Source organism: Pseudophryne corroboree, chromosome 8, assembly GCF_028390025.1.
Source record: "Pseudophryne corroboree isolate aPseCor3 chromosome 8, aPseCor3.hap2, whole genome shotgun sequence".
NCBI classification, from domain to species: Eukaryota; Metazoa; Chordata; class Amphibia; order Anura; family Myobatrachidae; genus Pseudophryne; species Pseudophryne corroboree.
Genome location: NC_086451.1, coordinates 435,825,213 through 435,848,253, shown reverse-complemented (window position 1 = coordinate 435,848,253; position 23,041 = coordinate 435,825,213). Strand labels below are relative to the sequence as shown.

At 49.2% G+C, this 23,041-nt stretch overlaps 2 protein-coding genes across 2 annotated transcripts in view; one reads left to right on the top strand and one right to left on the bottom strand.

Moving 5' to 3' along the window:
• Positions 1 to 224: 224 nt before the first annotated feature.
• LOC134949461 (heat shock 70 kDa protein-like) lies at positions 225 to 2,979 on the bottom strand. Its single transcript, XM_063938038.1, has one exon. The coding sequence runs from the start codon at positions 2,489 to 2,491 to the stop codon at positions 557 to 559; it is 1,935 nt and encodes a 644-aa protein (XP_063794108.1). The 5' UTR covers positions 2,492 to 2,979; the 3' UTR covers positions 225 to 556.
• A 12,161-nt stretch (positions 2,980 to 15,140) lies between these two features.
• LOC134949462 (neural proliferation differentiation and control protein 1-like) overlaps positions 15,141 to 23,041 on the top strand; it is a 173,985-nt gene continuing 166,084 nt past the window's right edge. Inside the window, exons 1-3 of the mRNA XM_063938039.1 lie at positions 15,141 to 16,796; positions 17,661 to 17,735; positions 17,809 to 18,021. Of these exons, the coding sequence (XP_063794109.1) occupies positions 16,244 to 16,796; positions 17,661 to 17,735; positions 17,809 to 18,021 (841 nt within the window). The 5' untranslated portion in view covers positions 15,141 to 16,243. The remainder of the gene's footprint in view (positions 16,797 to 17,660; positions 17,736 to 17,808; positions 18,022 to 23,041) is intronic.

Below are 23,041 nucleotides of genomic sequence, written 5' to 3'. Positions count from 1 at the left end.
TTTACTCTTTTCAAAACATTTGTAGACTGTAACAATCACAATGAGGTAGGAAACTACAGAATAAATATCATTTCTAATGTTTCCTTGCAAACACTTCTAGTGATAAACCTAATTATCAAGCATTAGCTTTGCAGTCTATGGGGGTAATTCCAAGTTGATCGCAGCAGGAAATGTTTTAGCAGTTGGGCAAAACCATGTGCATTGCAGGGGGGGGGGGGGGGGGGGGCAGATATAACATTTGCAGAGAGAGTTAGATTTGGGTGGGTTATTTTGTTTCTGTGCAGGGTAAATACTGGCTGCTTTATTTTTACACTGCATTTTAGATATCAGTTTGAACACATCCCACCCAAATCTATCTCTCTCTGCACATGTTATATCTGCCACCCCTGCAGTGCACATGGTTTTGCCCAACTGCTAAAAAAAACTCCTGCTGCGATCAACTTGGAATTACCCCCAATGTGTGATGGAATCAGTCAGAAAATATCCAGCACAGGCAAACAGCTTTGCAGCAAGTCCGTGTCCATCAGAGCTGAACCTTCACTGTAAATCAGAGGTATTAATCTACCTCCTCAATGGTGGGTCCTGAGCTGTTACCTTGTCTGGCCTGTGCCCCACAGCTGGAGCCGGGCATTTCACCACTGGGCATTCCTCCCTGGTACAGCTTGGTTATAATGGGCTGGCACACCTTCTCCAGCTCCTTCTGCTGATGGGCATACTCCTCTTTCTCAGCAAGTTGGTTGTTTTCCAGCCAGGACATGGTCTCCTTACACTTCTCGGATATGATCCTCTTCTCCTCCTCACTGATCTTCCCTTTCATGGCTTCATCTTCCACCATGCTCTTTATGTTGAAGGCATAAGACTCCAGTGAGTTTTTGGCAGCAATCTTCTCTCTCTGTACATCATCGTCAGCTTTGTATCTCTCTGCCTCCTGTAGCATCTTCTCAATGTCCTCTTTGCTCAGCCGACCTTTGTCATTAGTAATTGTAATCTTATTCTGTTTGCCAGAGCTCTTGTCCACAGCTGACACATTGAGTATGCCATTAGCATCTATGTCAAAGGTCACCTCTATCTGGGGCACACCTCTGGGAGCAGGGGGGATTCCGCTCAGCTCAAATTTACCCAGTAAGTTGTTGTCTTTGGTCATGGCTCTCTCCCCCTCATACACCTGAATGAGGACACCCGGCTGGTTGTCAGAGTAGGTGGTGAAAATCTGAGTCTGCTTGGTAGGGATGGTTGTGTTACGTTTGATGAGGACAGTCATGACCCCTCCAGCTGTCTCCAAGCCCAGGGAGAGAGGAGCCACATCTAACAGGAGCAGGTCCTGCACATTCTCTGACTTGTCTCCCATTAGGATAGCAGCCTGGACAGCGGCACCATAGGCCACAGCTTCATCTGGATTGATGCTCTTGTTCAGCTCTCGACCATTAAAGAAGTCCTGTAGCAGCTTTTGCACTTTGGGGATACGCGTGGAACCACCCACTAGGACAATCTCGTGTATTTGCGATTTGTCTAGCTTGGCGTCTCTCATCGCCTTCTCAACAGGCTCCAGTGTACCACGGAAGAGGTCAGAGCAAAGTTCCTCAAAGCGGGCTCTGGTGATGGAAGTGTAGAAGTCAATGCCCTCATAAAGGGAGTCAATCTCAATGCTTGCCTGGGTGCTAGAGGACAGGGTACGTTTAGCTCTCTCACAAGCTGTCCTCAACCTCCTCAGGGCCCTTTTATTTTGGCTGATGTCCTTTTTATGCTTGCGTTTGAATTCCTCCATAAAATGGTTGACCATACGGTTATCAAAGTCCTCACCGCCCAGATGAGTGTCACCTGCAGTAGCTTTTACTTCAAAAATTCCATCATCGATGGTGAGGATGGAGACATCGAAGGTGCCCCCTCCCAGGTCAAAGATGAGGATGTTACTTTCCCCACGGGCTCCCTTGTCCAGGCCATATGCAATGGCTGCTGCCGTGGGCTCATTGATGATTCTCAGTACATTGAGTCCAGCAATTACACCAGCATCCTTGGTGGCCTGTCGCTGAGAGTCATTGAAGTAGGCTGGCACGGTGATGACGGCACTGGTAACTGGATGGCCCAGGTACGCCTCAGCGGTCTCCTTCATCTTCACCAACACCATAGAGGAGATCTCCTCGGGGAAGAAAGTCTTCTCCTCTCCTTTATATTCCACTTTCAACTTGGGCTTCCCCCCATCACTCACCACCTGGAAGGGCCAGTGCTTCATGTCAGACTGCACTACAGCATCACTGAACTTCCTTCCAATCAGCCGCTTGGCATCAAACACTGTGTTCTGGGGGTTGAGCGCCACCTGGTTCTTGGCGGCATCCCCGATCAGTCTCTCGGTGTCAGTGAAGGCCACGTAGCTGGGGGTGGTGCGGTTTCCCTGGTCATTAGCAATGATCTCCACCTTGCCATGCTGGAAAATGCCCACACAGGAGTAGGTTGTGCCCAGGTCAATACCAATAGCTGCCCCTTTAGGTGCCATTATATGAGTCCAGGAAGTGTGTGCTTGTCAGGGGAGTCTTGTGGTGCAGTAGCCTGGCTGGATTTTTCCTCTGCTGGCTCAGGCAGGTGCTGTTGCCGGTGATCTGCTGCTCAGTGGTGAGGAGCTGGGCTGTAGGTCAGGCAGGTGTTGTAGCCGGTGATCTGCTGCTCAGTGGTGAGGAGCTGGGCTGTAGTAGCTGTAGGTCAGGCAGGTGCTGGATGCCTGGTATGTAGCCGCTGTGCTGCGCTCAGTATGTGAGATCTCAGCTGTAACTGCCTTACCGGAGCTCACAGCCAACATATATACATGACAGGCGCTGGCACGTCACGTCACTCACAGCCAATCACAGCGCGGTCCTCACTATGCTCCCGGCGTCGCTCAGCAACTGTCCCGAACTTTCCCGAGTGTTCCCAGCTAAACAGCCAATCACCGAGCAGCATTAGTGCTGAACATTCGCGAGGATTCCAGCGTGTTAGAACTTTAGTCCAATCAGCGGAGGCCGCTGTCAGTGATGTCAGAGCTCTTGGGGAAGTTTCCCGATGCTTCTCCACGGGCACACCTATCAGTCAGAATCATCTAACCAATCATCGCGGGCGGTGGGCGTGGTGTGCAACATTTCTGGAACGTTGTAGACTAGGAAAGCGAGTCACGAGCCACGCCCCCACCCGCTCTTTGACTGATTGTCGGTCGGATGACAGCTCTCTGTGGAGAAACATCGCGAACATTCCGTCAGACGGTCAGAGCCGGCGGCCTGTACAGAACATTCACGGGCTTTGCTGCATGTTAGATGGGGTCATTGATGGCTAATCGTCTGCCCCGCATAGTCTGTTGCTGCACGATATCGATGCTGCACGAGGATCTTGAGATGCCTGTATGCTAGTAGTATTGGTGCATTATGATGTCGATGGTGTGTTATTCTAGGTCTTGATCTCATGTTGACCATCGACTGCTCCACCATCGATTGCTGATGCATTCAAAACATGGGTCACAAACAATCGGCAGGAGTAATCGATTGCTTGTTTTTTCACATGCACAGGCGACTGTGCAAAACACAGCCGTGATCTTCGTTGAGCCCAGTCATCGATATTCTATCATCGGTGGCTTGTAAACAATGCTGAAATACCATTGACAGCCCATTACCGGTTGCTAGATTGATATTCGATGGACAACACAATTTTTTCTTGCATCCTAGAGGATGCTGGGGTCCACATTAGTACCATGGGGTATCGAAGGGTCCACCAGGAGCCATTGGCACTTTAAGAGTTTGAGAGTGTGGGCTGACTCCTCCCTCTATGCCCCTCCCACCAGACTCAGTCTAGAACATGTGCCCGGAGGCAGGGCCGGACTGGCCATCTGGCACTTCTGGCAAATGCCAGAAGGGCCGATGGCCACGTGGGCCGGTCCAGCGCTCACTGAGACACGCTGCCGCTCAGTCCGGCGGCAGCGAGTCTCAGCTGTCAGGGGAGAAGAGCGCGCCAGCGCCGCTATGTGTGGCGGCGTATAGTAGACTTCGAACCGGCGTCTGGTTTGAAGTCCGCTACACGCCGCCAGACAGGGGCGGATCCAGAAGAAAATGATAGGGGGGGCACCATGGAAGGGGCAAGTACATTTGCGTGCGGCTTCAGTGCATGTGAGGTGGCGCTTCTTATACAATGCCCACAGTTGTAGCGCTCATTATGCAATGTCCACTGTACTGGTTGTGCCCCTTATATAGACCCCATAGTAGTGGTGCCCCTTATGCAATGCTCGTATTGCCCCCAGTAGTAATGTTGCCTGTAGTAATGCCCCCAGTCATTTGGCGCTCTAGTAGCTATGCCCCCAGTGGTAATGCCCCTGCAGTTATGACCCCAGTAGTTTACCCCCCCCCCCTTTAGTTTAGCCTCCCAGTGGTAATGCCCCCAGTAGTTTGCCTGCTTGTAGTTTAGCCACTAGTAGTAATGCCCCCCTGTAGTTTGCCCCATTGTAGTTTAGCCCCTGTAGTTATGCCCCCCTTGTAGTTTAGCCCCCAGTAGTACTGCCCCCAGTAGTTTGGCCCCTGTAGTTATCCCCCAGTAGTTTGGCCCCTGTAGTTATGCCCCCCTGTAGTTTAGCCCCCAAGTAGTAATGCCCCTGTAGTTAAGCCGCCAGTAGTAATGCCCCTGTAGTTAAGCCGCCAGTAGTAATGCCCTCCTGTAGTATGCCCCCAGTAGTTAGCCCCTTTGTAGTTGGCCCCCAGTAGTTGGCCCCCAATAGATGCCCCCAGTAATAATGTCCCCCAGTAGTTTGCCCCCAGTAATAATGTCCTCCAGTAGTTTGCTCCCAGTAGTAATGCCCCCTAGGAGGTTGCCCCCAATAGATGACTCCCCAGTAGTAATGCCCCCAGTAGATGCTACCCCAGTAGTAATGCCCCCACCCCCACAGTAGTAATGTCCCTTGTTGATGCCCCCAGTAGTAATGCCCCTTGTTGATGCCCCCCAGTAGTAATGCCCCCAGTAGATGCTCCCCCAGTAATAATGCCCCCCCACCCAGTAGTAATGTCCCTTGTTGATGCCCCCAGTAGTAATGCCCCCAGTAGATGCTCCCCCAGTAATAATGACCCCAGTAGTAATGCCCCCCCCACCCAGTAGTAATGTCCCTTGTTGATGCCCCCACTAGTAATGCCCCCAGTAGATGCTCCCCCAGTAATAATGACCCCAGTAGTAATGCCCCCCCCCCCAGTAGTAATGCCCCTTGTTGATGCCCCCAGTAGGAATGTCCCCCCTGTAGTTTGCCCCAGTAGATGCCCCCGCTGCACTGAAGAAGACAAAACACAACATACTTACCAAGCCCCGTTCCCGCTTCCAGATCTCTACAGTCCTCCTCCTCTCTTGGCGTCCTCTCCTCAGCACTATGAGAGAGACGTCATGACTGACGTCTCTCCCATAGCGCACGCCGCACAGTGACAGCGTCGGAAGCCGGAGCTCAGTACTGAGCTCCGGCCTCCGGCTACCGCCGTGCAGGGAGACGGGCGCCCGCTGGTAACACAATCTCAGCGGGCGCCTGTCATTTCCCTGTGCGGCGCCGGGGGAACGACGACGGAGGGACGGGAGGCGGACGGGAGACGGAGGCCACAAACGACAGGGGGGGCACGGGCCCGAGTGCCCCCCCCTCCCTGGATCCGCCACTGCCGCCAGACATAGCCGCGCTGGCGCGCTCTCAGCTCATGACACTGCAGCCCTCAGTCACACTCACATCCCAGCCGGAGGAGCAGCAGCAGCGGTAAGCAGCTGCAGCACTGCTGTGGGGGCAATTGTTTACCTGGCACTGTGGGGGCATTTGTATAACTGGCACTGTGGGGGCAATTGGCTGGCACTGTGGGGGCATTTGTATACCTGGCACTGTGGGGGCAATTGGCTGGCACTGTGGGGGCATTTGTATACCTGGCACTGTGGGGGCAATTGGCTGGCACTGTGGGGGCATTTGTATACCTGGCACTGTGGGGGCAATTGTTTACCTGGCACTGTGGGGGCATTTGTGGATCTGGCTCTGGGGGCATTTGTGGATCTGGCACTGTGGGGGCATTTGTATACCTGGCACTGTGGGGCATTTGTATACCTGGCACTGTGGGGGCAATTGTGGATCTGGCACTGCACTATTGGGGGTATATGTTTGTGTATCACGTCCCATTTTAATTGGCCACACCAATTTCTCTTACGTCCTAGAGGATGCTGGGGACTCTGTAAGGACCATGGGGTATAGACGGGCTCCGCAGGAGATAGGGAACCTAAAAAGAACTTTGACTATGGGTGTGCACTGGCTACTCCCTCTATGCCCCTCCTCCAGACCTCAGTTAGATCTTGTGCCCAGAGGAGAATGGGTGCACTGCAGAGAGCTCTCCAGAGTTTTCTGTGGGAAAATAATTTTGTTAGGTTTTTTATTTTCAGGGAGTACTGTTGGCAACAGGCTCCCTGCATCGTGGGACCGAGGAGAGAGAAGCAGAGCTGGCTTGTCAAGTTGGGCTCTGTTTCTAAGGCTACTGGACACCATTAGCTCCAGAGGGAGTCGGAACACAGGTCTCACCTGGGGTTCGTCCCGGAACCGCGCCACCGTCCTCACAGATGCCGAAGATAGAAGCCGGGTGAGTATGAGAAGGCAGTAGACATCATAGGCGGCAGAAGACATCAGATCTTCATGAGGCATTGCTCCCGTTCACACACACAGAGCAGCACTGAAGGGTGCAGGGCGCAGGGGGGGGGGGCGCCCTGGGCAGCAATAATCCTCACATTTGGGCATTGACAAGGTAGATTAGGCTGCTGGGCAGTAATTCTACGATCCCCCGCCATTTTCTATAAAAAAATCACCGGGACCGAAGCCCGCCGTCGGGTGGGCGGGGCTTGATCCTCAGCACTAACCAGCACCATTTTCTCCACAGAAGCTGCATGAGGAAAACGCTGGCTTCCTGGTCTCTCCCCTGCTGAACTTCACAGGCTGGAAAAAAGAGGAGGGGGGCATTTTGAACGCAGTGAGTGGGAATCTGGTCATTTTATATATATATATTTCTCTATCGTCCTAAGTGGATGCTGGGGTTCCTGAAAGGACCATGGGGAATAGCGGCTCCGCAGGAGACAGGGCACAAAAAAGTAAAGCTTTACTAGGTCAGGTGGTGTGCACTGGCTCCTCCCCCCATGACCCTCCTCCAGACTCCAGTTAGATTTTGTGCCCGAACGAGAAGGGTGCAATCTAGGTGGCTCTCCTAAAGAGCTGCTTAGAGAAAGTTTAGTTTAGGTTTTTTTCTTTACAGTGAGTCCTGCTGGCAACAGGATCACTGCAACGTGGGACTTAGGGGGAAAGTAGTAAACTCACCTGCATGCAGAGTGGATTTGCTGCTTGGCTACTGGACACCATTAGCTCCAGAGGGATCGAACACAGGCCCAGCCGTGGAGTCCGGTCCCGGAGCCGCGCCGCCGACCCCCTTGCAGATGCTGAAGCGTGAAGAGGTCCGGAAACCGGCGGCTGAAGACTCCTCAGTCTTCATAAGGTAGCGCACAGCACTGCAGCTGTGCGCCATTTTCCTCTCAGCACACTTCACTGGGCAGTCACTGAGGGTGCAGAGCGCTGGGGGGGGGCGCTCTGAGAGGCAAATATAAACCTTATACAAGGCTAAAAATACCTCACATATAGCCCATAGGGGCTATATGGAGATATTTAACCCCTGCCTGACTGGAAAAATAGCGGGAGAAGAACCCGCCGAAAAAGGGGCGGGGCCTATCTCCTCAGCACACGGCGCCATTTTCTGTCACAGCTCCGCTGGTCAGAACGGCTCCCAGGTCTCTCCCCTGCACTGCACTACAGAAACAGGGTAAAACAGAGAGGGGGGGCACATTAATGGCTATATATATATATATTAAAGCAGCTATAAGGGAGCACTTAATATAAGGATATCCCTTGTATATATAGCGCTTTGTGGTGTGTGCTGGCAGACTCTCCCTCTGTCTCCCCAAAAGGGCTAGTGGGTCCTGTCTTCATTAGAGCATTCCCTGTGAGTTTGCGGTGTGTGTCGGTACGTGGTGTCGACATGTATGAGGACGATATTGGTGTGGAGGCGGAGCAATTGCCAAATATGCAGATGTCACCCCCCAGGGGGTCGACACCAGAATGGATGCCTTTATTTGTGGAATTACGTGATGGTTTATCTTCCCTTAAACAGTCAGTTGAGGACATGAGGCGGCCGGACAATCAATTAATGCCTGTCCAGGCGCCTCAAACACCGTCAGGGGCTGTAAAACGCCCTTTGCCTCAGTCGGTCGACACAGACCCAGACACGGGCACTGATTCCAGTGACGACGGTAGAAATTCAAACGTATTTTCCAGTAGGGCCACACGTTATATGATTTTGGCAATGAAGGAGACGTTACATTTAGCTGATACTACAGATACCGTAAAACAGGGTATTATGTATGGTGTGAAAAAACTACAAACAGTTTTTCCTGAATCAGAAGAATTAAATGACGTGTGTGATGAAGCGTGGGTTGCTCCTGATAAAAAGTTGATAATTTCAAAAAAGTTATTGGCATTATACCCTTTCCCGCCAGAGGTTAGGGCGCGCTGGGAAACACCCCCTAAGGTGGACAAGGCGCTCACACGCTTATCCAAACAAGTGGCGTTACCCTCTCCTGAGACGGCCGCACTTAAGGATCCATCAGATAGAAAGATGGAAGTTATTCAAAAGAATATATACACACATGCAGGTGTTATACTACGACCAGCTATAGCAACTGCCTGGATGTGCAGTGCTGGAGTAGTTTGGTCAGAATCCCTGATTGAAAATATTGATACCCTAGATAGGGACAATGTTTTACTGTCGTTAGAACAAATAAAGGATGCATTTATCTATATGCGTGATGCACAGAGGGATATTTGCACACTGGCATCTCGGGTGAGTGCTATGTCCATTTCAGCCAGAAGAGCCTTATGGACACGACAGTGGACAGGCGATGCGGATTCAAAACGTCACATGGAGGTTTTGCCGTATAAAGGGGAGGAGTTATTTGGAGTTGGTCTATCAGACTTGGTGGCCACGGCTACTGCCGGGAAATCCACTTTTTTACCTCAAGTCACTCCCCAACAGAGAAAGGCACCGACCTTTCAACCGCAGCCTTTTCGCTCCTACAAAAATAAGAGAGCAAAGGGCTTGTCGTACCTGCCACGAGGCAGAGGAAGAGGGAAGAGACACCAACAGGCAGCTCCTTCCCAGGAACAGAAGCCCTCCCCGGCTCCTGCAAAAACCTCAGCATGACGCTGGGGCCTCTCAAGCGGACTCGGGGACAGTGGGGGGCCGTCTCAAAAATTACAGCGCGCAGTGGGCTCACTCGCAGGTAGACCCCTGGATCCTGCAGATAATATCTCAGGGGTACAGGTTGGAATTAGAGACGGATCCTCCTCATCGTTTCCTGAAGTCTGCCTTACCAACCGTCTCTTCCGAAAGGGAGAGGGTGTTGGAAGCCATTCACAAGCTGTACGCTCAGCAGGTGATAGTCAAAGTACCCCTATTACAACAAGGAAAGGGGTATTATTCCACTCTATTTGTGGTACCGAAGCCGGATGGCTCGGTAAGGCCTATTCTAAATCTGAAGTCCTTGAACCTCTACATAAAAAAGTTCAAGTTCAAGATGGAGTCACTCAGAGCAGTGATAGCGAACCTGGAAGAAGGGGACTTTATGGTATCCTTGGACATCAAGGATGCGTATCTACACGTTCCGATTTACCCCGCACACCAGGGGTACCTCAGGTTCATTGTTCAAAACTGTCACTATCAGTTTCAGACGCTGCCGTTCGGATTGTCCACGGCGCCTCGGGTCTTTACCAAGGTAATGGCCGAGATGATGATTCTTCTTCGAAGAAAAGGCGTATTAGTTATCCCATACTTGGACGATCTCCTAATAAGGGCAAGGTCCAGAGAACAGCTGGAGACAGCTTTAGCACTATCTCAAGAGGTGCTAAGACAACACGGGTGGATTCTGAATATTCCAAAATCCCATTTAATCCCGACAACTCGTCTGCTGTTCCTAGGAATGATTCTGGACACGGTTCAGAAAAAGGTTTTCCTTCCAGAGGAAAAAGCCAAGGAGTTATCCGATCTGGTCAGGAACCTCCTAAAACCAGGAAAAGTGTCAGTACATCAATGCACAAGAGTCCTGGGAAAAATGGTGGCTTCTTACGAAGCAATTCCATTCGGCAGATTCCATGCAAGAATATTCCAAAGGGATCTGTTGGACAAATGGTCAGGGTCGCATCTGCAGATGCACCTGCGAATAACCCTGTCACCAAAGACAAGGGTGTCACTTCTGTGGTGGTTGCAGAAGGCTCACCTATTAGAAGGCCGCAGATTCGGCATTCAGGATTGGATCCTGGTGACCACGGACGCCAGCCTGAGAGGCTGGGGAGCAGTCACACAAGGAAGAAACTTCCAGGGAGTATGGACGAGTCTGGAAAAGTCTCTTCACATAAACATTCTGGAACTAAGAGCAATCTACAATGCTCTAAGCCAGGCGGAACTTCTCCTGCAAGGAAAGCCGGTGTTGATTCAGTCGGACAACATCACGGCGGTCGCCCATGTAAACAGGCAGGGCGGCACAAGAAGCAGGAGTGCAATGGCAGAAGCTGCCAAGATTCTTCGCTGGGCGGAGAATCACGTGATAGCACTGTCAGCAGTGTTCATCCCGGGCGTGGACAACTGGGAAGCAGACTTCCTCAGCAGACACGATCTTCATCCGGGAGAGTGGGGTCTACATCCAGAAGTCTTCAACATGTTAATAGACCGTTGGGAAAGACCAATTGTAGACATGATGGCGTCTCGCCTCAACAAGAAACTGGACAAATATTGCGCCAGGTCAAGAGATCCACAGGCAATAGCTGTGGACGCACTGGTAACTCCTTGGGTGTACCAGTCAGTGTATGTGTTTCCTCCTCTGCCGCTCATACCAAAGGTATTGAAGATCATACGGCAAAGAAGAGTAAGAACAATACTAGTGGTTCCGGATTGGCCGAGAAGGACTTGGTATCCGGAACTTCAAGAGATGCTCACGGACGAACCGTGGCCTCTACCTCTGAGAAGGGACCTGCTACAGCAGGGTCCCTGTCTTTTTCAAGACTTACCGCGGCTGCGTTTGACGGCATGGCGGTTGAACGCCAGATCCTAAAAGGGAAAGGCATTCCAGAAGAAGTCATTCCTACCTTGATTAAGGCACGGAAGGAAGTCACCGTGAAACATTATCACCGCATTTGGCGAAAATATGTAGCGTGGTGCGAGGATCGGAGGGTTCCGACGGAGGAATTCCAACTGGGTCGTTTCCTACATTTCCTGCAATCAGGATTATCTATGGGTCTCAAATTGGGATCCATTAAGGTTCAAATTTCGGCCCTGTCAATATTCTTCCAAAAAGAATTGGCCTCTGTCCCTGAGGTCCAGACTTTTGTCAAGGGAGTACTGCATATACAGCCTCCTGTGGTGCCTCCGGTGGCACCGTGGGATCTAAATGTAGTTTTAGATTTCCTCAAATCCCATTGGTTTGAACCATTGAAAAAGGTGGATTTGAAATATCTCACATTGAAAGTGACTATGTTACTAGCCCTGGCCTCTGCCAGGAGAGTATCTGAATTGGCGGCTTTATCTTATAAAAGTCCTTATCTAATCTTCCATTCGGATAGGGCAGAACTGCGGACTCGTCCGCATTTTCTCCCTAAAGTGGTATCAGCATTTCATCTGAACCAACCTATTGTGGTGCCTGCGGCCACTAGCGACTTGGAGGACTCCAAGTTGTTGGACGTTGTCAGAGCCTTAAAAATATACATTGCAAGGACGGCTGGAGTCAGAAAATCTGACTCGCTGTTTATATTGTATGCACCCAACAAGTTGGGCGCACCTGCTTCTAAGCAGTCGATTGCTCGTTGGATTTGTAACACAATTCAACTTGCACATTCTGTGGCAGGCCTGCCACAGCCTAAAACTGTAAAAGCCCACTCCACAAGGAAGGTGGGCTCATCTTGGGCGGCTGCCCGAGGGGTCTCGGCATTACAACTCTGCCGAGCAGCTACGTGGTCGGGGGAGAACACGTTTGTAAAATTTTACAAATTTGATACCCTGGCAAAGGAGGACCTGGAGTTCTCTCATTCGGTGCTGCAGAGTCATCCGCACTCTCCCGCCCGTTTGGGAGCTTTGGTATAATCCCCATGGTCCTTTCAGGAACCCCAGCATCCACTTAGGACGATAGAGAAAATAAGAATTTACTTACCGATAATTCTATTTCTCGGAGTCCGTAGTGGATGCTGGGCGCCCATCCCAAGTGCGGATTATCTGCAATACTTGTACATAGTTATTGTTAACTAATTCGGGTTATTGTTAAGGAGCCATCTTTAAGAGGCCCTTTCTGTTGTCATACTGTTAACTGGGTTTAGATCACAAGTTGTACGGTGTGATTGGTGTGGCTGGTATGAGTCTTACCCGGGATTCAAAATGCCTCCCTTATTGTGTATGCTCGTCCGGGCACAGTACCTAACTGGAGTCTGGAGGAGGGTCATGGGGGGAGGAGCCAGTGCACACCACCTGACCTAGTAAAGCTTTACTTTTTTGTGCCCTGTCTCCTGCGGAGCCGCTATTCCCCATGGTCCTTTCAGGAACCCCAGCATCCACTACGGACTCCGAGAAATAGAATTATCGGTAAGTAAATTCTTATTAAAAGCGCTATCTGGTCATATTTTTCCAGTGTTATTAAGCGCTGGGTGTGTGCTGGCATACTCTCTCTCTCTCCTAAGGGCCTGGTTGGGGTTTTGTCCCCTTATAGGTTAATCCCTGTGTGTGTGGGGTGTCGGTACGTGGTGTCGACATGTCTGAAGCGGAAGGCTTTTCCAAGGAGGAGGTGGAGCAAATGAGTGGTGTGTCCCCGTCGGTTGTGCCGACTCCAGATTGGATGGACATGTGGCATATGTTGAATGCAAGTGTGGCATCTTTACATAAAAAGCTTGATAAGGCTGATTTAGGGGGGACATCAGGGGGTCAATCCTCAGATTGGACCGACTCACAGGGCCCGTCGGGGTCTCAAAAGCGTCCCTTAACACAAGACACTACTACCGACACGGATTCTGATTCCAGCGTCGACTATGACGAAATAAAAATGGCACCCTAGGGTGACTAAAACCATTCAGTGTATGATTGTGGCAATAAGGGATGTGTTGCATATTGTGGATGAACCCTCTGTCCCCGACACAAAGGTACACATGTTTAAGGAAAAGAAACAGATTATTAACTTTCCCACATCTCATGATTAAATGAATTCTTTGGAAAAGCTTGGGAGACTCCGGATAAGAGACCGCAGATCCCCAAAAGAATTTATACGGCATACCCTTTCCCTAAGCAGGACAGGGAGATTTGGGAATCACCCCCCACTGTGGACAAAGCCCTGACGTGCTTGTCCAAGAAGGTGGCGCTACCGTCTCCTGACACAGCAGCCCTTAAGGACCCTGCAGATCGCAGGCAAGAAACTACCTTAAAGTGTATTTATTCTCATACGGGTGCTGTGCTAAGACCGACAATTGCGTCGGCATGGGTGTGTAGCGCAATTGCAGCTTGGACAGATGAGCTGACAGATCAATTTGATAATATGGATAAGGATACTATATTCCTAACTCTAGCCCATATTAAAGACACAGTCTTATTTATGAGGGATGCTCAAAGGGACATTGGATTGCTAGCTTCTAGGGCAAATGCCATGTCTGTCTCAGCGAGAAGATCCTTATGGACTCGCCAATGGACGGATGATGCGGATTCCAAGAAACATATGGAAGTACTACCCTACAAGGGTGATGTATTATTTGGGGATGGGCTGACGGACCTGGTTTCCACAGCCACAGCAGGTAAATCAAATTTGTTACCATATATTCCCCAACAGCAAAAGAAAGTAACACCCTATCAGATGCAGTCCTTTCGGTCGCACAAGTCCAAAAGAGGTCGGGGATCCTCTTTCCTCGCCAGAGGTAAGGGCAGAGGCAAGAGAGCACCTGCTTCGGCAGGTGCCCAGGAACCAAAGTCCTCCCCGGCTGCTCCAAAACCCACAGCATGGCGCTGGGGCTCCCCTGAGGGAGTCCGCACCGGTGGGGGCACGTCTTCGACTTTTCAGTCAGGCCTGGGTCAGTTCGGACCTGAATCCCTGGGTGTTGGAAATAGTTTCCCAGGGTTACAAATTGGAATTCGAGGAGGTGCCCCCGCTCCGATTTTTCAAATCGGCCCTACCAGCTTCCACATCGGAAAGGGATGTAGTGTTAGCTGCAATTCAAACGCTGTGTATACAGCAAGTGATAATCAAGGTTCCCCTGCACCAGCAGGGAAGAGGTTACTATTCAACCCTATTTGTGGTCCTGAAACCGGACGGTTCGGTCAGACCTATTTTGAATCTGAAATCCCTAAACCTGTACATAAGAAGATTCAAATTCAAAATGGAATCTCTCAGAGCGATAATAGCCAACATGGAGGAGGGGGAGATTATGGTGTCTCTGGACATAAAGGATGCGTACCTTCATGTCCCCATATATGCCCCCATCAGGAATACCTGAGATTCGCTGTACAGGTTAGTCGTTACCAATTTCAGACGTTGCCGTTTGGACTCTCCACGGCCCCGAGGATTTTCACCAAGATAATGGCGGAAATGATGGTGGTCCTGCGCAAGCATGGAGTCACAATTATCCCATACTTGGACGATCTCCTGGTAAAAGCGAGATCAAGGGAGAAATTGCTGAACAGTGTGGCGCTCTCGTTGAGAGTGCTCCAGCAACACGGTTGGATTCTAAATATACCGAGGTCACAGTTGATTCCAACAACTCGACTACCGTTCCTAGTTATGATACTGGATACGGAACAAATGAAGGTCTTCCTCCCAATTGAGAAAGCCCAAGACATACAGAACATGGTCAGAGACCTGCTAAAACCGAAAAGGGTGTCAGTTCACCAATGCACTCGAGTTCTGGGGAAAATGGTGGCGGCCTACGAGGCCATTCCCTTCGGCAGGTTCCATGCAAGGACTTTTCAATGGGACCTTCTGGACAAGTGGTCCGGGTCCCATCTGCACTTACATCGGAAAATAACTCTGTCCCCAGGGACCAGAGTGTCCCTCCTGTGGTGGTTGCAAAGTGCTCACCTCCTGGAGGGTCGCAGGTTCGGAATTCAGGATTGGATCCTGGTTACCACGGACGCGAGCCTCCGAGGATGGGGAGCGGTCACACAGGGAAAACATTTTCAGGGTCTTTGGTCAGACCAGGAGTCCTGTCTACACATCAATGTGTTGGAACTCAGGGCCTTCGACAAGCGGAGAGTTTTCTTCGAAACCTACCGGTTCTGATTCAATCAGACAATGTCACAGCAGTGGCTCATGTGAACCGCCAAAGGCGGGACAAAAAGCAGAGTCGCAATGGCGGAAGCCACAAGGATCCTTCGCTGGTTGGAAAATCATGTAAGCGCTCTGTCAGCTGTCTTCATTCCGGGAGTGGACAACTGGGAAGCAGACTTCCTCAGCAGACACGATCTCCATCCAGGGGCAATATTTACTAATATTCGTGTTTGAGTCGGTTTGTGTAGTGTTTAAACTCGTTTTGTATCGGGTGCATTTTCATGCAACTTTTTGAATCCATATACGCAAAGTTACGAAGCAGTCGACTTTATGGTTTTCGTGTTTTCCGATGTCGATGCCAGTCGGGTTTTTTTGGCACATTTACGGCCGTCATTGTCGTTTGCGTACGTGTTTTTGTGTTTTTGTTGGATTTGCTGTTTTTTTCCCTAAGTTAAACACGGCAGGGTTTATTTTTCCCGCTGCCGCATTTTCACTTTCAGTTTCGATTTTCACCCCCGTTCGTGATTGGTTGTGTTTCAGATGGTAGGAGTGTCTGCGCGCAACCATATAAATACGCCCCAAACCGTCCGCACCTAGTGGGTTTAGTTAGTGGTGAGGAGGAGGGAGGTTGTGCTGTGGAGGTAGGTGAATTTGTGGTTTGGTGAGGAGAGTTGGTAGCGATTTCTGAGTGTGGTATTGTGTTTGAAAGTCGTCTTGTCATTCTTGTTGTCTTGTATTTTGTGGTTTTGTCTCATTTTTAGTCCAAGTTATTTTTCTTTATAGTCCCTTGTCAGTGTGTGTGTGTGTGTGTGTGTGTGTGTGTGTGTGTGTGTGTGTGTGTGTGAGTTGTGTAGTGGTAGTGGAGGAGTGTGTTGTTTGTCTTTTTTTTATCCTGTGTTAACTGTTTAGACACACAATTATGTGTGACTCAGAGGTGGAGGGTGTGAGTGAGGGGGAGGAGGTCGGTCAAGTGGATGAGGTGAGTGTTAGTGAGGTTAGTGAGGTGGAGGAGGTGGGTGAGGTTGCTGCAGCAGCCTCAAGTGACCGTGACAGTCAGAGTGCTCCGCAGCCACGCACCACTACTAAGACTGGGCGGAATGTTAAGTTTAGTTTTGCTGAAAATGTGGCATTGGTGCGTGAGCTGATGAAGTATCAGAGGCAGCTATTTGGCCCTGAGTCCGCCAAGGTGCCAACACGGAGGAAGACGGTGCTGTGGTCGAAAGTAGTTGCTGCTGTCAATAGTGAGGGGGTGGTCAAGCGGACGGAGGACACATGCCGCAAACGGTACTATGACATAAAGCGACGTGTCAAGTCCAAAATGGCCAAGGAGGCCAAGTCGGCTCGGCAAACCGGTGGTGGCCAGCCCTATATTGCAAGTTATCTGGAGTATGAGGAGCCCATGCGGAGTGTAATACCTCCTGAAGTTGTCTCTGCAACCCATGTCCGGGATTCAGATAGGCCAAGGAAGAATGGTGAGCATGTGTTTTGTTTTGTTTTTTGTGTTAAAATGTTTTATTTTGTAATCTGTGTCATGTGATGTTGCATATTACTCCCATCTTCAAGTGTGTGTCTGCAAATTCATTGTTTTGGGTCATGTGTTAGCTAAAAGCCAATGTAACATCTTACTTTATTGTATGTCATGTGTTTTTTAGACAGATATTTTGCATGTGTAGTTTGGACTTGGTGTGTCTCTGATTTGTCCTGCAATAATGTTTTCCTTTTGGGCGTTTTTTTTTTTTTAGATTATGACTATGTTTTATATATGTGTTCCATGTTTTTTTTTTTGTAACAAAATTCGTTGTCATGTTAGAGGCTGGAGTACTGGAAAGTGGTTTTTAAACCACTTACATGTGTAATGTCATCTTTAGAGAATGTTATTGGTTTTTTTTTTTTTTTTGTAATGTTTGTTTTTTTGGCTTGTAGTTGTACCGTGACACCATACTGCATTTTTTAACTCCCAAAAATTAGTTTTTGTTTTTTTTTGGTCATATACTGGTAATGTGTCTTTGGAGTGGCACATCACAGACCAAATTAGATATTGCATCTGTAATATTTTTTGAAACAATACAAAATGAAGTTGTGTGTTTTTTAAAACATATAAAAACCTTTCCTTGAACTTGTGGCCTATGTCAGTGTCCTGTACATGTTTGGCTGTCTTGATGTTGCCATAGTGCATATGTGTTTTGGTTGTTTTTTGTGATACATTTTTAAATTTCTGGTCCTTATGTTTGTTTGAATTAAAAACCAAGCATTTCTAAATGTAAAACTGTTTATAAGCATAATGGGTGGATGTATACACAATAGCATGATTTATGAATATATCTCATTTTATACAGTGTCTGAAAAAAGCAGTACTACTCGTCGGCCAGTAAATCCTAACACATCTGATTATGATGACGCTGCTGAAGCAGGTAAAGTGTCCATTGTAGTATAGGGTATGCTTGTAAAGGAATGGCCATAACAAAATTGCACTTTCATTAAAAGGTCCATCAAAAGAAGTATGGCGCAGCAGAAGTGGCTCTTCTGTAAGACATCACCACAAGAAACCTGTGGCCGAAAAGAAAGCAAGGTCGTCTGTCCCGGCACAAACACAGCAGGTTACCCCGCCACGAAGATTATCGTCCGTATGTTCTGTCCCCCCACTCCAAATTTTGGACACACCTCCAAGACGTCATCCACACTCCCCTCATCTTGATTGTGAGTATCAAACTGAAAAAAAAGTGAAAAATGTCAGAACATAATCATAATCAGTCATAACCGCATTAAGTCAAAACACTTCCAAAACAAAAATACTTAACGCAGTAAGTAAAAGCTGAAATGGAATCCAAACTAAATGGCATTGTCCACATCCAGTAAAGATATGTATGTCCACTTGAGTCATACAGTATGACATTGGGTATAAGATGCTGCAACAAAAAAGCATGTTGGTTTGTTTGTAAAAAGTTTGTTTTATTTTCTGAAAATCTCATGTGTGCTTGAGGTAACATTGCAAAATACATACAAAAACATTACTATGTTTGTTGGAACAAAGCTATAAGGTAACACATTATGTATTACAAAGTTTTTTTTATGGTGGAGTATGTGTGAGTGTTATGCACACCAGTGCCTGCAGGAAAGTACTAGTGTCAGAACTGTTATGCACTCCAGTGTCTGCAGGAATGTACTGGTGTTTGAACTGTTATGCAAAACAAATGGACTCACAGACAAACTGGGGAATATGACATAACGTACACAGAAGGCGATAGGGTAACAAAATACACACACAGTGAACAGAGAAGCCCAGAGGCTAAGGAACTGGGTATCTCCCTTGTATTAGAACTGCTCAGATGTAAAAAGCAAGATGTTGTGTTTTAATACGTAGAGAACCCGAAATGCTGTTGCTAAGGGCAACAGCAAAACCCTAAAGGGTTACCAACGGGTGTGGCAGTAAACTCCTTGGTCAGAGATGGAATGATAGACACAAGGAGAGCCTCCACAATCCTGATTCTCACTTGCAGTGCACAGGTTTAAGCTTACTGCCACTAAACTGACCCCTGACACCTAGCACAGTGAGACAGGATTAGACAGGCAAGTGTTAGAATACAGCCGCAAACTTGCTAAGTTCACAGAGTAATAACAGAACCCCAGCAAGCTAAACGACTGACTCCAGTCTTACTGCTAGGTCTGGATTGGCAGAGTGTAATACCAAATCCCCAGGCCTATTTGCAGTAAGCAACAAACAAATACAAAGCTACACAGTACTGGCTAACTTTCATGAACTGACTAACCAACAGAGATTCAGCAGCATCTGCTTACCCTGAAAAGAGGCCTTATAAAGCAGGTGCTGTCCACGCCCCACTCAGACCTCACAGACTGTGAGCACAAAAACCAGCACCGGATCCCCTGCCGTGCACAGAGCCTATAACCACTGCACAGCAAAAGACCCGAACCGGAGTATCAGCTGCGCTCAGGTTACTCCACTAGCACTTGTCTCCCGGTTGCCATGACGACGTGGCAGCACAGGGCAGGAGACCCTAACAGTACCCCCCCTCTGACGAGGGGTCAAAGAACCCCTACCACCGGGTTTATCGGGGAACTGCGAGAAGAAAGAGCATATCAGTCTGGGGGCATGAAGATCACAACTGCGCACCCACGACCGCTCCTCCGGGCCATACCCCTTCCAGTGCACCAAAAATGACAGCCGACCCCGAACCACCTTGGAGTCAAGAATCCTTTCAACAACAAACTCCCTCTGGCCACGTATCAGAAGAGGGGAAGGTCTTCCACTGGAAGAAGGATTACTAATCGCCCGTTTTAAAAGGGAACAATGAAATGTTTTATTGATACCCAAAGAACGGGGCAGATCTAACTGAAATGCCACCGGATTGATAACCCTGGTGATCTTATAAGGGCCGATGAACCGGGGCCCTAACTTATGAGATGGCTGTCTCAACTTCAAATTCTTGGTAGACAACCAGACGAAGTCTCCTAATTTGAAGCTGCAGGGTCTTTTCCGCTTATCAAAAACCCTTTTGGTCACTAATGACACAGACACAAGGGCTTTCTTCACTTTCCGCCAAATACCTCTAAGGACCGAAACCACAGAGGAACCACCAGGCGTGGAGTCCAGGGGGTCAAAAGAATTGGCCTTAGGATGATGCCCATACACACAAAGGAAGGGAGAGATCCCTGTAGCAGAATGAGCCGCGTTGTTATAGGCAAACTCCGCCATGGACAGATGAGCAACCCAGTCAGTCTGACACTTGGAGACATAACACCTGAGGAACTGCTCCAAGGACTGGTTCACCCTTTCAGTCTGCCCATTAGACTGCGGATGGTAGCCTGACGACAAGCTGACAGAAATCTGGAGATCGGAACAAAATGCCCTCCAGAATTTGGCCACAAACTGGGATCCGCGGTCAGAGACCACATCAAGTGGCAACCCGTGGAGACGCACAACATGCAGCATAAATAATTCAGACAGGCGTCTGGCTGATGGCAGCCCAACCAGTGGAACGAAGTGCGCCATCTTCGAAAACCTGTCAACGACAACCCAGATGGCTGTCATCCCCGAGGATTTGGGCAAGTCCACCACAAAATCCATTGAAATGTGGGTCCATGGCTTAGATGGGATAGAGAGTGGATGTAATGGGCCAACAGGAACCCCTCTAGGAGTCTTATTTCGGGCACAGATGTCACATGCCCGAACCCACTGATCCACATCCTTAGCCACCGAGGGCCACCACACCGCCCTAGATAGCAACTCCCGAGTTCTGGCAATACCCGGGTGACCTGCCGACTTCTTGGCATGGAATTCCAGGAACACTCGCTGTCTTAACCTAGGAGGCACAAACAAAAGACCTACCGGAAGGTCTGGAGGAGCCTGCTCCTGTGCTCTAAGGACTAATGATAAGAGGTCCTGGGTAATGCCCACTTTAATACATGATGGGGAAACAATGGGCAACGGCTCCTCGGTGGTCTCCTGGATTGGAGCAAAACTCCGCGAGAGCGCATCAGCCTTGATGTTTTTTGACCCAGGGCGATATGTTATCAAAAAATTAAAGCGAGCAAAAAACAAAGCCCATCGTGCCTGCCTGGCATTGAGACGCTTCGCTGACTCTAAATATGCCAGATTCTTATGGTCAGTGAGAATTGAGACCACAAACTTAGCCCCCTCAAGCCAGTGTCTCCACTCCTCGAGTGCATCCTTAATAGCCAACAATTCCCGGTTACCCACGTCATAATTCATCTCGGCAGGCGAAAATTTACGGGAAAAGTAAGCACAGGGATGAAGGCGATAATCAGACACTCCCATCTGAGAAAGCACTGCCCCAATACCCATCTCAGAGGCATCCACCTCCACCACAAAAGGACGCTCTGGATCTGGGTGTCGCAGCACCTTGGCCGAAACAAATGCCCTTTTGAGACGGGCAAAAGCCGCTTTAGCCTCACAAGACCAGTGAGCAACATCCGCCCCTTTCTTAGTGAGTGCCACCAAGGGCGCCACTATAGACGAAAATCCAGCGATAAATCGTCTATAAAAATTCGCAAAGCCCAGGAAACGCTGAAGCGCCTTCAAACTAGTGGGCTGCACCCAATCCAGGACTGCCTGTACCTTGGAACCCTCCATTTGGAAACCTTCTGGGGAGATAATATATCCTAGAAATGCGATTTGCTGAACTTCAAATTCGCACTTCTCCAGCTTCGCCCCAAGCCGGTGGTCTCTGAGTTTCTGGAGGACTAAGCGTACATGCTTCCGATGTTCCTCCAGGGAATGGGAGAAGATTAGGATGTCATCTAAGTATACAACTAAGAATCTATCCAAATATTCCCTGAGCACATCATTCATGAAATCCTGGAAGACTGCCGGGGCATTACAGAGCCCAAAAGGCATCACCAAATATTCATAATGCCCTGAGTGGGTATTAAAGGCAGTCTTCCATTCATCCCCCTCTCTTATTCGGATTAGATTGTACGCACCGCGTAGGTCAATCTTAGAAAAAATGGTGGCAGTACGAAGCTGGTCAAACAAGACCGAAATGAGAGGCAGTGGGTATGAGTTTTTAATCGTGATACGGTTCAATTCCCTGAAGTCGATGCAGGGTCGCAACGAACCGTCCTTTTTACCCACGAAGAAGAACCCCGACCCAACTGGAGACTGTGAAGGTCTGATAAATCCCTTAGCCAAGTTCTCCTGAATGTACTCTGCCATAGCCTGAGTCTCAGGACGTGACAGGGAGTACAACCTGCTCTTGGGAAGCTTAGCATTTGGCAACAAATCAATGGCACAGTCATAGGGGCGATGGGGAGGTAGTACCTCTGCAACTTTTTTGGAGAACACGTCCGCAAAATCTGCATAACACCCTGGCAATCCTGGCAAACTTAGCTGCGAGAGCCTGACTGGAAGGCTCAAGCAACTCCTGAAACAATCAGTACCCCAACTAAGAATCTCCCCAGAGACCCAGTCAAATTGAGGATTGTGGGCCCTTAACCAGGGTAACCCCAACACCAATGGGGCAAAAGTACAGACAGTCACATAAAAGGACAATTTTTCAGAGTGTGTGGCTCCAATAAACAAAGAAATCTGGCTAGTGCAAGAGGTAATTTTACCTTGGGATAATGGTTCCCCGTTTAACCCACAAATCTCAATTTCCGATGCCAAGGGTACTAAGGGAACAGAGTGTTTTAGGGCGAATTGGCGGTCCATAAAAACCCCGTCGGCCCCACTGTCCACAAAGGCCTCAGTCTTGACAGTTTGACCGAGGATCTTCAAGGTCACCGGAATGATAAAAGTCTTCTTGGGAAATTCTGACTTCTGGCCTGACAGGATATTTCCCATCACCCTCAGGCCCTGAAGTTTTCCGGCTTTTCTGGGCATGATACTACCACATGACCTTTATTCCCACAGTACAAACACAACCCCTGCTGTCTCCTCCGCGTCTTCTCACGCGAGGAGAGGCGGGTAGCCCCAATCTGCATAGGCTCCTCAGAAAATTCCTCAGAGTCTGAGGTTCCCTTGGGAAGGAAGGAAATCTCAGTCTCCCTTTCAAGCCTACGCTCTCTCAGCCGTCTATCCACCCGGATGGATAACTGCATGAGCTGATCCAAGCTATCAGGCAAGGGATATTGTACCAGTTGGTCCTTTATCTGGTTAGAAAGACCTCTTCGGTACTGGTGTCTCAGGGCTGGGTCATTCCACTGGGTATCATGGGCCAACCTCCGAAACTCCGTACAGTAA

Bases quoted from the DNA above. Each gene is read 5' to 3' on its own strand.
- LOC134949461 (XM_063938038.1), bottom strand. From the start codon at position 2,491: ATGGCACCTAAAGGGGCAGCTATTGGTATTGACCTGGGCACAACCTAC.